Source organism: Prionailurus bengalensis, chromosome B2, assembly GCF_016509475.1.
Source record: "Prionailurus bengalensis isolate Pbe53 chromosome B2, Fcat_Pben_1.1_paternal_pri, whole genome shotgun sequence".
NCBI classification, from domain to species: domain Eukaryota; kingdom Metazoa; phylum Chordata; class Mammalia; order Carnivora; family Felidae; genus Prionailurus; species Prionailurus bengalensis.
The window spans coordinates 86,406,869-86,422,441 of record NC_057349.1 but is presented as its reverse complement, the minus strand read 5'-3'; the positions used below and the strand labels follow the sequence as shown (position 1 = coordinate 86,422,441).

Below are 15,573 nucleotides of genomic sequence, written 5' to 3'. Positions count from 1 at the left end.
TTTAAAAAGTGTCTGAGAACCATATACCATCGTGAGGGTTGCATTTCACTTAACATGTGGTGAAAGCCCATTTCCTTCTGTCCAAGCACAACTCCTAAAATATTTAAGACAGAAAGAATGCTAACAAGTTTGATATCTTATTTACTGTGTACTTTTTCAAAAGTCAAAGTGCTTCCACATAGAGTGTACCATTCCACAGGCCCTAATTATACCAATAAGGCATTCACATTTTAGGAGTTGCAACATACTTCTTTTGTTAGGTGAGAATTCGAAGAAAAGAATATAGAATTAAAAGATACAGCACCTTTACATTCCAATCTTGGCCATGGCAGTAGCTGTGTGTGTGTGTGTGTGTGTGTATGATATGTGTGTGTGAACATGTTTCTCTCATAAATATTATCTCTGGATCTGATTTACTCATAAGTAGAATAAAGGAATTGGCGTGTAAACATTGCTATAATGCCATCTAGCCCTAAAACCTATGGATAAATGGGCCCATAACAGATGGGGTAAGTTGACTCATTCATTTTGGCACTTCAAATTCAGAAAAGTTAAACTTCTGGGAGTCGGTAACAGGTTTTCAATAGACAGATGTGCCAGTTAGTCACTTGGTGTTATTACCTTGGCTTGGGTCACATTATCAGCAGGTGATCATAGACAGCCTACAAAAGAGACCAAGTTCATAGTTGACAAGAGAGGCGATGTGTTCAGGTTTATCAGTTCTTTGAAATCATGAGCACCCACCATAACAAAGATGGGTTGTCATGACAATGAATGCATTTCTGCTTTTGAAGAAGCAGATGCTTGCTAAACTTGTTAGCCAGGCATCCTGTTTAGATCCCTATGCTTTTTACAGGTCCAAAAGATAACAAAGTAAGTGTAAATATATGAATTAGACTGTTTTAACATGATGAAATAAATGTGGGTGGAGATCTGTTCTTATGTAAGAGGGCATCCACACAAACATACTATTTCTTGATGCAGTGTGGTTAGAAGAGATAATATGGAGGGAAGCAAAACTGGATCAAATGAGTAAACAAAGTTTGCAGCTCAGAAATACGTCAAATCCCTAAGCAACTGGGGAAATTTGCTACCTCATTTTCATTAAATCAGCAGTGACTCAAATCAACTCCATTGAGAGTAGTATGTGCATAAACATAGGCTCAAAGAAAGCTTCTGTGTATCCCTCCACTGAATTGTAAGCTCCTATAGGGCAGTGATAGTACCTTGCTCATCTTTATCTCTGGTTAGGGTGTTGCCTGACACAAAAGACCAGTTCAACATGGGTAAGAAATGAACTTGAGGATCAAACATTTCTCCATCTAATGCAGGAATCTTCCTCTGTTCCAATCCTTCTAGTGTTCCAGAGAGCCCATTCCTACACAAGGGAGTCTGGAGTACTTACTGAACTGAAGTTTGCCTCTATCTGACTTTCATTTGATGTAGCAGATTGTGAATTTGTGTTCAACTGCTAATGTTGACATGTAGCAGGACAATTAGAATTAGATCCAAATGGATGTCATCAGAACATCCCAATTCTTTTGTTGGGTTTTTGGCCTGAATGGAATAGAGTCATTAAAGAGTCTTTTGGGAAATGCTTTCCTTAACATCCCATCTTTTCTCACCTACTAATAATTTCTGCTTATATCCAGTCCTTAACCTTACAGAGGAAAAATGCTGGATAGCAACTGGAGATTCAGGGATGAATTTTTCCAAAAACTTAGAGTAATGAAAAATTTATTTTGGTTCTGTAAAGCCCTCATAGCCATGGTCATGTATGCTGTATATGAATAATTACTAAAATGAAATATAAAACATCATCTCCAGTTAATATTTCTAGGCTAGAACTGTTACTCCATGGAAACAAACAAAAATTTCCCATGACTTTCAATGACAATCATTGGTTCATTCAATAAATATGCATTGAGATCTTACTCCATGTTAGCATTGTGTTTTCTATAGATCCCCCCTTTTATTATGTTTAACATCTTACATTTACAACTTAATGATAATTTTATTTAAGTTATTTTAAATGATAGGACAAACCTCTGAAATGTTTTGTCTATGTGACTGTATGGCAAATAGAAACTTTTAAATATTGGGGCTAGGGAACAAATATGGTAAATTGATATGTTATTCAAAATTGTACATAAATGTACCATGTATAAATATGATTTTTATCTATACACATCCTTTTCCTTTGTTATTTGGGGAAATTGTTTGCTTTATTATAATAATGAGTGTTAGGACTGGGAAGAGAACTGTCTTAGATATTCTTAAGTGTTGTCAGGATTATTTCCCAGGTTCTAAAAGTCCCCCAAATTGGATATGTAAAAATACTTGAATAATTTAACTTAAGATCATGAGAACAGGTAGCTGCATTTGCAAGACAGCTTAATGAAAATAAATGAGAAGTCTACTAGTTTCCTGAATAAAACAGTTCTGCTTCAGTCTCTTTCTTATTCATTACATGAATAATTTTTCCTTCACAAAAAATGTGGTAAACAGGTAAAAAATAGATCAAATAGAGGCAGTTATACACTTTGTTCACTTCAAAGTCAAAAAGGTTAGAACTCAATTACCAATGCTTTTCCTTTGTTACATTATGTGAAGTTGGAACTAGAAATTATGATATTTAGTGAAAATATTTCATATTTTAAGTGTGCATCTTCATTTCCCAAATAGATTAAACAGCTGACCAATGTAGAAACAACAATCATATCACAAACTTACATTACAAACAACTACCAAAATGTGGAAAACAATGTTTACAAATGGTAGCAAAGAATAAATTAACTTTCAGTGCACATAATTAGGTATATACAGGATAATTTAAAACCAAAGGGAGTGATTGCTAATGCTGAGCTCTCAAAAATCTCCATCAAAATATACATGTTACCCAAGAGAGAGTGATAAAAATAAATTGTGACACAAAAGCAGAATGTTGTCTCTCTTCTTATCCTCAAAACTTGGATGATAGCTCATCAAAATAATTTCTCCAAGTGTGCAAATGATGGAAAACTTTAATTCCAAAACCATTTCTCTAAATTACCCACAGATTTATATTCTTGATGCCTTTTCACATGATCACAAGCCAAGCATGCATGTGATTCCCAAAATCGTGGAAGGTTTACTGTGAAATCCTTCCTCCAGTTAAAGTAACTAAGGTATAACTTATTGTTTTTGTCAACTTCTTTCAGATATTTTGCGAGCTCACTGGGAGAGTTATAATCTTCCACATGAATGAATGAATCTGCTGGAATATAATTCTCATAATTTTCCCTAGACGGCCCCAGAACAACAGGGACAGAGCCGGCTAGAAAAGCATTGTAGAGCTTTTCTGTGATGTAATCTTTGTGGATTGAGTTTTCAAAAGACAGATAAAATTTGCAAGTAGATATGGTAGGAATCAAATTTTTATCATTCACATACTCTCCAAATGCTTGCCCGTATGTATGGATTTCAATGCTTTTGCTCAGCTCATTGTAATACTTGACCCTCGCATGCTCAGGATTCCAGTTACTTACAACCCAGCACACTAACTTCTCTTTGCTTGGCACTTCAAACACGAAGGGGTTTGTGCTCACCGTCAAGAAGCCATAAGGCACTTGGATATCTGAGTCACGGCGGTAAGTCAGAGTCAAGTTGAACAGGTGCTCAATGCCACTCTTTTGGGGCGTGTGGGTTGGTGATTCCAAATTCATCCAAATCCATTTCTGGAAGGGTGGCCTAGCCTGCTGAGGTAAGTTAGTCAGATCCCAACTGATGTCTCGGTGATGGATCAGAACCGCATGAGATTTGTTGTATAGGGAACGGTCTGTGGTAAGATGGCATCCTTGGATATTGAACATCGTTTGGCAAGATGTAAGGTCAAAGGTCTGCCCAAATGGCCACACCCAAATCAGGATAGTAGTTTCATTAAAATAATCAGTTTTGGTGGAGAAGAAGTTTTTCATTTTTAGCACTGAGCTGGCTGACTCCATTGGACTGAAGATCCAGCTGTTGGTGGGCTTGATGTAAATGAGCAGACATGCCATGAAACAACCCAGGATAATGCAGACAATTAAAAATGGGCGGAGAATTCCTTTGGATGCTGATGTCATAATTTTTTCTGTGAAACAGAAAGAGAAAGATAGGGAGGGGTAGCGACAAAATGTTAACCATAATTGGAGATCAACAAGTGGTACATCTCAAAATACACTTAATCACAAAATCAATTGCCTTTTCCTTTTTCAGTGTTATTAAACCATTGAGAGAATTAGAGCTTTTGTTAAGCCAAGAAAGTGCTTTTAAAAGGAAGTTTCCCCTGAACTCTAAAAATAATAAATCAAAATTTGTTATAAAAGTACCAGCATATCTTCAAGCTGAGTTACATCTTTTTCAATGCCATCCTTACCTGTTATATTTTTATTTGCGTCTACAAAAATGGCATAACAAAGACTGTCACCACTGAAGGTATGACTAAAATCTTTAGTACTTTGACACCACATCAGATTTGTGAACATTCCCTAGTTAATATAATCACTTATTCACTAGTGTGCTTTTAGAGATTGTGATACAACTTTGTAGTTCAGATGGAATTCTTGGCATGTTACCTTCACTGTCCGAAGTGAGTCACAAGTCATCCTGTAAAAAATAGCAACTTTTGGTTTGATATCCGCTTTTTTACTTTGTTTCGTTTTGTCTTTTATTTAAGTACACTGACAACAAAAATTTGATAAATTAAAACTTCTTGTTTAACTTTAAATGTTTACTTTTTCTTACCATTTTTCCTGTTTACTTTTAGTAATCTGTTAGTACACCCAGGATCTACTAGGCATTCTCACTTACATGGTATTGGGTCATTAAAACAATCTTTTTGGTTTTTTCTTTTTTAGCATTAAAATGTCATTAGTTAATAAAGATAAATGGATTCTCAAAATATATTCCACGGAGAACAGCATTGATCTTGTGAATCATAGTAGATTGAAACTAAAAAGATGAATCAAAGCTTTGTAAAAACTTTTTTAAATACAAGAATCTTCAAGGTGTTTCCTCTTTGACATTCACGTCTTATGAATATGAACACAAAGATAAGATATGTAATATGTTTACAAAACTGTCTTTTGATCAAATTCTTACTGATCCTCGGAAGCTCATTATTCTTGTCACCAAAATAATGTGGCCTAACGACTTCAGATTCACTAAAATATTTTGAAATCTTGATCAAAACTAGTGTAGAAACATTAGATGTGGCCTTGTGTGCATGCCTGGCACCAGGGCAGCTGGGAGCCTCTCCTGGGGAGGGGGAGGAGGGAGGGGCAGGTTTTGATTCTCACCATGGCTATCACAGTTTCAGTTACTTAAAGTTTGCACTTGCCCGACAACACTAGTTTCATTCCTAAAGAGATTAACATGCGGATCTGGCAGTAGACGGAAGTTAAGTGGAGACCAAATAACTTTGCCAACTGCAGTTGATTATTTGTCGGTTCCTAAACAGATGCTGAGGAGTGGAGTCCTGGGATGAAGATACACCCACAAGTGTAGATTGAAGGAGGGAATGGGGATGTGATGACACAACAAAATACTGTGGAACAACTGGAACCTGACTATTTTCAGGACATGACACCAACTATAAGGAAAATGCAGAATCATTATTAAGAAGAGAGAACCATTACATTTTGGCCTCCCAGATGGTAGCACAGGTTTCTCTAGTAGATTAACAGCTACACAATATGTGCCTTTTATTCGTCAGTCTCCTGAATTAGGTAACTTGGATACCTGGCAGGAAAATACCAAATAGCATGGGAAGGAGAAGAAGATGCAGCCTGGCAAGCGGAAGAAGTTCTGAGGCAGCACAAGATGGCAGACAGAGAAAATAAAGGAAGAAAATGGAAAAGGAGGCACAGTGGCTGATGAAGAAGGAACAACACAAAATTGGTGCGAAGCTTTCATAACAAGTGCTCTTCACGTCATAGTGCCAAGAGGAGAAATGTGAGCTCCACAACTCAAGCAACATTTCGAGGGATTTAAGAGTATTTTCAAGAGTACAAAAACACAGTGTTTGATTTTAATGCATTCATCAGACCATCTAGGACACCAGGATTCTCTCAGAGTACCTCGAGATCTCAGTGATTGAGACTCAAAGGAAAGAAAAAGACCCCTGAGGCAATAGTTTTTTCAACATGCTCCAAGTGTAAGGCAATTGTTTGCTGTAGAGAAAATATTACAAATGGAATACACCAGTATCTCTTCTAGCTAGTGTTTCTAACTAAATAAATGGGTGTAGGGGTGCCTGGACGGCTCAGTGGGTTAAGCGGCCGACTTCGGCTCAGGTCATGATCTCGCGTTTCATGAATTTGAGCCCCATATTGGGCTCCATGCTGACAGCTCAGAGCCTGGAGCCTGCTTTAGATTCTGTGTCTATCGCTCTCTCCCCCTTCCCCACTCGCATTCTGTCTGTCTGTCTGTCTCTCTCTCTCCAAAATAAATAAACATTAAAAAATTTTAAATAAATGGGTGTAAATAGTTTTCTGGTAGGAAAGAAGTCTGTGATGCTTTCCTTTGCTATGCGTAATGATAAAATAATTTTAAATATTCTTTTGTTTCCATGATTATCTGACTTAAATCAGACAAACTGGAGGGCTTTCTTTATTTTTGTTGGCAGAAGCTGGTATTGGTATACATTTCCTCTAATTTGAACTGGAATTGTTTATGTTTAATATGACATTAATGGATTTGATGACTTTGGTTTTTAAGAAAATGACACTAAATGCAATAATTCTATTTATCATATTTTATACATCACTGTTTTCCTTTAGATGGTATTGTAATGCTGTACATAGTTGTAATTTATATTGTAGGTATAAATTGAAAATCAGCAAAGTGACAAATTTGATTTGTATTATTAGAACTTGTGAGGTTTTTTTAAAAAAAATTTCATGTTTATTTATTTTCAAGAGAGAGACACAGTGAAAGCAGGTTAGGGGCAGAGAGACAGGGAGACACAGAATCTGCAGCAGGCTCCAGGCTCTGAGCTGTCAGCACAGAGCCCTACTCTGGGCTCGAACTCACAGACGGTGAGATCATGAGCTGAGATGAAGTCGGATGCTTAATCAATGAGCCACCCAGGTGCCCCTAACTTGTGAGTTTTAAAAACTAGTATTGGGTGATGGGCATTGAGGAGAACACTTGTTGGGATGAGCACTGAGTGTTGTATGTAAGCCAATTTGACAATAAATTATATTAAAAAAATAAAAAAATAAAAAAAATAAAAACTAGTATTAGTAGTTTTTCCCTTTTGTTATAGATTTTAAGATGCTATTTTATATTAAAAAAATAAAAAAATAAAAAAAATAAAAACTAGTATTAGTAGTTTTTCCCTTTTGTTATAGATTTTAAGATGCTATTTTATATTAAAAAAATAAAAAAATAAAAAAAATAAAAACTAGTATTAGTAGTTTTTCCCTTTTGTTATAGATTTTAAGATGCTACAGTGTTTTAGATAGATCCCTCTCACACAAAGGTCATTGATTTATAAATGCAGAAAGCCTTCAGTTCCAATATTTCAAAGCTTTTAGATGATTTCCGTATCAATTTTATACATCTGTCAAAATGCAGTTTACCATGTTGTTGGCTAAGATAATATTATTGATTCATTAAATTTTCAACTGAGATAGGAATAATATTTTTATTTTTGGGTGTTGACTGGCTTCAAAATTGTTTCAAGGAAAAAGATATATACTGTGTTCATAGGAAAGAAATAGATTTGATAGTTTAAAATCCTATTATTTTTTCTCCACAATTAAAATACATCCAGACTGATTTTCTATGGCTTTAGAATTTTTTAAGGATTTTTACTTTCATAAAAGTTTTCCAAAATTAACATTCTGTGGTTTTTTTGAAAATGTTACAGGTACTTTAAACTGTAGCTCAAATGTTTGAATTAAAATATTTCATAAAATCACAGACTATACAGTGAGATCACCCTAAGTCCTTACCCTAAGCTCCCAGACTAAATGTGATTGTAAAACCAGTTGAAATTTAACTTTGGTAAAAAGCTGCTTTTTGCAGTCCCAAGCCACACTGTCAGTCATCATGTTTATTAGAGTTTCTGCCAAAATACTCCTAATTAAATAGAATAGACTCGAATTTTTAGTAATATATGTATCTCTTCCCTTATTTATATTTATTTATTTTTAGTCATGGGAATGCTACATGATTTCTCTAAATTTGGGGTTCATTAAAAGGTAACCTCTCCTTTAGTACAATAAATTTTACTGCTTTTCCCAAATAGTTGACAAGTATTGAAGTCTGCTTTGGTTATGCCTTTCATGGGTGTGGGATTTTACTTTTTTGTTTGTTCTTGATTTTTGTTTAATTAGAAGTAAAAATTGGTTAGACATTATAGTTTGTTTGATTAATTAGAGGCTTTTCTTACGGAAGGAATAAGTAACAATACTGGGGGAAAAAAAAAGAAACACTAGATGTTTCCTTCCAAAAAAAAAAGGGAGAAATTGTTCTTTATTTAATTACCTAAATTTATGTGAACATTTTAAAAAAATCACATTTTTTTATATGGCTTTTTTTGAAAGCATATGACATTTGCTATGTAGTAAAGCTTGATTTTGTGCATCCAAAGATTCTGGATATTGTACTCTGGAGCACTCCTAGGACAAATTTTGGAATCAAAGACTGAGACTTACCATCAAAGTTAGCTATCCAGTCAATAACAAAAAGAAAATAAGTGTCTACCAACTATGTCCAGAAACTATTTTTAAATGTTTATTTTTATGTATTATTTTTGTCATTTAAAAATTTGTTGCTTTAGGTATATTTCTTACAAATAGCATATACTTGCATTTGTTTTTTGTTTGGTTTCATTTTTGAGATATAATTAACATATAATATTATATTAATTCCAGGTGTACAACATAATAATATACAGTTGACCCTTAAACCACACTGGTTTGAATTGCACAAGTTCACTTCTATGCAGATTTTTTTACAGTACTGTAAGTGCATTTTTCTCTTCCTTGTGATTTTCTTAATAATATTTTTCCCCTCTAACTTACTTTATTGTAAAAATACAGTATATAATACATATAACATACAAAATATGTGTTAGTCAACTATTTATGTTATCAGTAAGGCTTATAGTCAACTGCAGGCTATTAGTAGTTAAGCTTTTGGGGAGTCAAAAATTTTATGTGGATTTTCAACACCCATAACTTCTGCATTGTTTAAGGTCAACTGTACAATGAAATGAGCACCACATATATCCCACATATATATACCTTTTTTTCTTGTGTTGAGAACTTTTAAGATCTACTCTTTTAGCAACTTTCAAATATACGACACAGTATTATTTACTATAGTCACCATGCTATACCTTACATCCCCAAGAAATCTGTGCCTTTTTTTTTTTAATTTAAATTCAAGTTACAGTGTTGTCATGGCTTCAGGAATAGAACCCAGTAATTCATCTCTTCCATGTGACACCCAGTGCTCATCCCAACAAGTTCCCTCCACAATGCCTGTCACCACCCATTTAACCCATTCCCCCACCAACTTACCCTCCAGCAACCCTCAGTTTGTTCTCTGTATTTAAAAGTCTCCTATGGTTTGCCTCCCTCTGTATTGTCTTATTTTTCCTTCCCTTGTGTTTCTCAAATTCCACATGAGTGAAAACATATGATATCTGTCTTTTCTCTGACTGACTTATAAATGTTTTATTTATTTGGTGAGAAAGAACATGAATGGGGGAAGGGCAGAGAGAGGGAAAGAGAGAGAATCCCAAGCAGGCTCCAAGCTCAACATGGAGCCCAATGCAGGGCTCAGTCTCAGGACTGAGAACACGACTTGAGCCAAAATCAAGAGTTGGATGCTCAATGGACTGAACTACCCAGGTGCCCCCAGAAACTATTAATTAACCCCTGAGTTAAAGAGATAACCAGAAAGGAATATGAATGAAATCTCAACTCTTTATAACTAAATGACATGGTACTACATGTCAAATTTTGTGGAATGTACTTAAAATACTACTTTAAAGGAAATTACCAGGTTTGCACAGTGTTGGGGAAATTAATAAATTGGTCAACTGAATAAAGTGGACAAAGAAAAATGATCCAAAGCTAAATAAATAAGAAGTAAAAAATTAAGATAGGGATTGAAATTAAAATCGAGAGCAGAAATTTGAGGTGATTACTAACATCACATTAACTATGTGAAGTGATGAATGTTAAGTAAACTTATTGTAGTAATAGTTTTGCAATATCTACATATATCAAATTATTATGTTGTATACCTTAAACTCATAAAGCGTTGTATGTCAATTATAACTCAATAAAACTGGAATAAATACTAAGATGAACCCCAGGCAAGAATAATTAAGAAAAAAGAAATTCAATTTATTTTATATTTTTTAAGAAGTTCATTTTAAATATCAAAAAGAGTAAATGATTCTTGATGTAACATAAAAAAATAAGAAATGACTATATTGAGTAATTTTACATTCATGAATTTGAAAAACTGATGAAATGAATGGTTATATATCTACACAAATAGAAAAATAAGAAAAATGCCAATTTTAATAAGAAATTCTTATTAAACAAATAGTGAGAAAAGTGGAATTGATAAATGGTAGTAAAAAAATCTTATTAAACAAATAGTGAGAAAAGTGGAATTGATAAATGGTAACTGAAAACAAACAGCAGACCTAGATGATTTGTAGGAGTGATATCAACATTTCAATGACTAGAGAATACTACTGTCATTTATTTAAAAAAATCTAATAAACAGAAAAATAAGCAAAGAAGCTTAACATTATATGAAGCCAATTATTACCCTATTACCAAAAGAAAATATAAAAAGTTAAAAAAAGTATTTCATTTATGAACACAGATGTAAAAATACAAACATTTTGCAATTAAGATTATTAAAAATATATTATGACACAATTCAAGAATAGGTTTTTGTAGGTTCATGTACATTTGATCCCACTTTATAAATTTAAATATTTGGACAATCTTTGAATTTTTTCTAGATCTTGGGATCTACAGACTGAGAAAATTTACTGGAAGAAGGATCTCCTCTTTAATGGAGTAATACTAACCTTTAATATCCATGATTGGACTCAGCAATTAGGTTTTTTTCCTCCTATGGCACCAATGTTTAATGGTGTTTAGAAATGTTCTCATTGAAAGTTTCCTTAAATGCTTTCTGAATCAAAATGCATTGGCAAAAACTGCATAAGTGATATCAATTCATTATGATCAGGTTACAACTTTAATAGTCTCCATTTAATAAATGCTCACTCTCAGCTAGGCCTTGTGCCAAGCACTTTGCACACATCATTTCCTTTAATCTTCATAGAATCTCTAGCAAGAAGGTCTTTTATCACTTCTTCACAGATGAGAAAACTGAGGGCCAGAGATATGACTAACTAGCTTAACCATTGCGTTCTGCTCTTTCTTGCCTTCCACAATCTTCTTTGAATAATACAAACATCAGTAGTCTGTTGAGATGCACTTAGCACCTCAAGTTTCATTGTCTTGATTTCTCTGGCCTCTATCTTTTACTCCATAATTGAGGAGTACTTATCTATGCATTAAATTTAGAGCAATTTCCCTTAACAAGAAACCTGACACTTACATGAAACTTATTAGTGTCAAAGATTGATCTCAGCACTGATGTTAACATACATACATATACACACTTATCCTCACTGTAATCCCATTTTATTGATAAAGAAACTGAGTCCTCTAATGGTTAAGAAACTTGCTCAGGGTCACCCAGTTCATATGTGGCCGAGCACACTGTCAAACAACCCAGGCCATCTGGTTCCTGTTGGGGGCATGATCACTACATTTTATGTTTACTGATTCTTCAGGTTGCAGCCAGAGAATGTAATTATCTTGACTATACCAGAAAGTAAACTCTAGAAAAGACTTTGTTTCTTCACTGTTGTATCCTCAACAGCAGAATATAGTAGGTGTTTAATACGTGCTGTATATGTTGCATGAACAAATGGGTGGATTTCTGAGTCCCTACTATGTGCAAGATAAAATTCTTAGTAACTAGATAAACAAAAATGAACCAAATGTGACTGAAGAAATATATACTTAGTTGCTGTCTTTGTGCGTTTAACAAGTAAACCTTTAGAGAATAATTACCATTACAGTTACATACAGGTATTTTACCACTAAATGAGCAAAATCTCCCAGTTTTGCTTCTCTTCATCACGTGTCAGAGTTGGCATCTATCTAGTACTCTTTAATTCCCACGACTCTTTTCTTGGCCAAATGAGAAAAAAAAAAAAATTGGTCACTAGGCAGAAACAATGTTCCTTTCACTGTGTGCCTTTCTGTGTTCTGCTTCCTGGACGTTTTGTATTGAGGTTCTTCTTGTTAACTCTCTGCATACCTCTCACCTCAGTTTTTCATTGCTGTCGGGGTCAATTACTGAATAGTAGGGGCAGTTATTTAGTGACCCCTGCTTTGAACAGAAACTGTCAGAAAAGTTTGCCTCTTGGAACCATACTGACATCTCCTTGACAGGAACCTTTTCACCTACTCCTCATAACTAAAATTCAGTTGGATCCCAACACATCTTGAACTGCTAATCGACACAACCTATTTTTAAAGCACCCACAGCAGTGTTACTTTTGCTCTCACCTGAGATACCAATACATTTATAGCATTAAGCAAATTATAATAATAAATCATGTAGTTAAAACTTTTCAATTATTTTTAATGGTCTCCAGTACTATTGAAGAATATAATTTAAAGGCATTGGCATTAAAAATTAACACAATCTTTGGTAAAAGTACAACTTGATGGGACTTGTTGTGCCTACGATTCTGTTTTCCATCATGAAACTACCTTCATTCACATTTGTAGGAATGCTCTACTGAGTGATAAAGAATGGAAGAGAGCTTGGAATAGAAAAGGTTCAAGTTTGATTCTCAAGTCATAAATATACTTTAAGGTATTGGGAGAGAAATGTGAACCAAAGAGAACAGGAGCCTTCTTCAAGAAATAGTAGTTCTTTTTTTTTTTTTTTTTTTTTGGTGTGTGTGTGTGTGTGTGTGTGTGTGTTGAATCCTTATTTCAAATGGAAAGAAACAAGTGTATATTTAAAATCGAATTCAATACCTACCTAAAACTTAAAAGACAGAACAGTTGGGTTTGCCACTTGCCACTTGGGATTTATTCCTACATTGCAGCCACCCCCTAATTCTTCAACCCACCTCTCTGGCTCACACTAGCAGGCATGTGGGATTGGAGGAGAATTTCCCTCATGCCCTTAGGAGTTCATGAGTCAATATGTTTGACAATCACGTATTCCCTATTTGTTGTGTGGGTGCATAATTAAATGATTCCTGATACAGTAAAACTTTTCATCCTTGGCAAAAATGTGTAAAGTAACAGAATTCTGGATCCACTTAAGGATCTTCAGATCAAGCCAGACCAGCCCCAAAGACAAGAAATGAATCATTAAAAAATTCAGTGGATAAAGTTAGAAATAGTTAAAGGAAAAAAATTGACTGTCACCCATTGTGACTTATTCCCTGTTAAATAAAATAAAATTTGTAAAGTGCTTCTGATAATGCCTGGACCAGGAAAAGCACTAAGTGTTTGCTATTATATTATTACTCTCGGTTATAGTCAAGAATCCGAGCTCTTACCTTAGCTGAAATTCTTTTGGAATCATAGATCCCTCCTTATTTCTATGTAAATTATTACCACTTCTTTTCTTTTCTTTTTTAAAGTTTATTTATTTATTTTGAAAGAAAGAGTGAGAGAAAGAATCCCAAGCAGGCTCCTGCTGTCAGACGCGGGACTCAAACTCACGAATTGTGAGATCATGACCTGAGCCGAAACCAAGAGTCTGATGCCGAATCTACTGAGCCACCCAGGAGCCCCCAATTATTACCATTTCTAACCACACACACACACATGCACACACACATACACATGCAGAATTTCCTCTAAGTTCAAAACATAACTCATTATTAATAACATCTGGATAAATAATATAAAAATTTTATAAACAGGGTCTTTTACTTGTTCATGGTATCACCCTTTATACAAAAGATTACTCTATAAGCATATTATAATTAAAGGATTCTATAGCAGATATGTGAAAATGAAAATAATTACTGCTATTTTAAAATTTCTTGTGAGTTTCTTTTAACATGATTTGAGAAGCTGTACAAGTATAGGCAGAGTTATTTTCCTGTTTACATTTTCTCACTCTCTGGATTGCCTTCCTTCTTCTGATAAAATGCCCCTATTTCCTACTGGGATATTACCTCTCCTCTCCTGTGTGCAATCTTTGGGACTACAGAGAGTGATATTTCCCCCTTTCCTAGCCAATGTTGAGCAGAGGATCCAGATCATTCAAACTCTTTTTCTGGGACTTTGAAACTTGAAAGGAAGGGTCAGGAGGGAAAAATCTTGGGGCTGATTAGTCACAGTGGGGTTTCCTTACAAGACAATTAAGTAAAGTCTACTAATTGCCTCCAAGTTGCTGCTTGGGGTGCCGCCTTCCTGGGCTTCCTTCTTCTGGCATTCCTTTAGCTCTAAGAACTACTCCATAAACTTGCAATAATTTCCTCTTTGTGTATGTTTATTATAATTGTTTTCAGTGCTTGAAACAAATCCAAACAAACAACTGCAACAAAACCAAACCAAGCAAGCAAGCCAACAAAACCCCTACTAATTATCTTCTCTCCTCTTTTTTTAATTCCTGCAGGACATGAAGTATATTACTTGATTCTTTCAAAATATGTCCATAATTATTTGGATTAAAAAAAACTATATATAAATTCTTAAAACATCAAACATTATCTCTTCACTTTATGTTAAGCCATAGACCCCACCCGGAATTAAGGTATTGTGGTATCTAATTGGGCTATTATTGATCTGTTTGGTTAGGCTCAAAGAACAATTTGTTCTCCACATAATCATCATGGGGTTTAGTGTCCTGATACTCATATGGATTCTACAAAAGTCTTCTGAATACTACACTGAATGTTTATCATTTAAATTGCACGGTTTTATTTTTGGGAGTTGTCTTCGTTATTGTTTTATTTTGCTTTTATTGCTTCCTATGACTTTTAGGCTAAGATCCTTTACAAGAATAAAAATATGTCTCATACTTTCTATACTATATACCAGATTATATTCTGCCTCGAAGCACTGTAAAACTTTATATATTCATCACTTCACTTTCAAAGATTCCCTTGACACTTCACATTCTGCTGAACCTTTCTCATGGGCATTCCTGCTCTCAGTTCCCACAATTTCCCCCATTAGAATCTGAACCAAATGCCTCCTGTCTTTGGGAGAGATGCCATTCACTTTTTGGCAAGAAGACACAGGTTGATGATCTCTGGAATGCTATCAAATTTGTGTTTGTGAACCTTTCTCAAAGACCTTTGGATATTATCTCTGCTATTTCCATGGGTGAGCCTCTTTTATTTCCTCCAAACACTGGAAAAGCTACCACCAAAATATGTCAGATTTTGGTCTCAATGCTTTTCCTGAATATTCCTCAGAATGCACTCTAGCACATACTAGGATTCCCTGA

General features: G+C 34.6%; 1 protein-coding gene and 1 pseudogene across 4 annotated transcripts in view; one reads left to right on the top strand and one right to left on the bottom strand.

Moving 5' to 3' along the window:
* Nucleotides 1-260: 260 nt before the first annotated feature.
* FUT9 (fucosyltransferase 9) overlaps nt 261-15,573 on the bottom strand; it is a 199,542-nt gene continuing 184,229 nt past the window's right edge. For all 4 annotated transcript variants that reach the window (XM_043591962.1, XM_043591963.1, XM_043591964.1 and 1 more), the window contains one exon: nt 261-4,111. In XM_043591962.1, the coding sequence (XP_043447897.1) occupies nt 3,024-4,111 (1,088 nt within the window). In that variant the 3' untranslated portion in view covers nt 261-3,023. The remainder of the gene's footprint in view (nt 4,112-15,573) is intronic.
* LOC122490225 lies at nt 4,154-6,263 on the top strand (annotated as a pseudogene).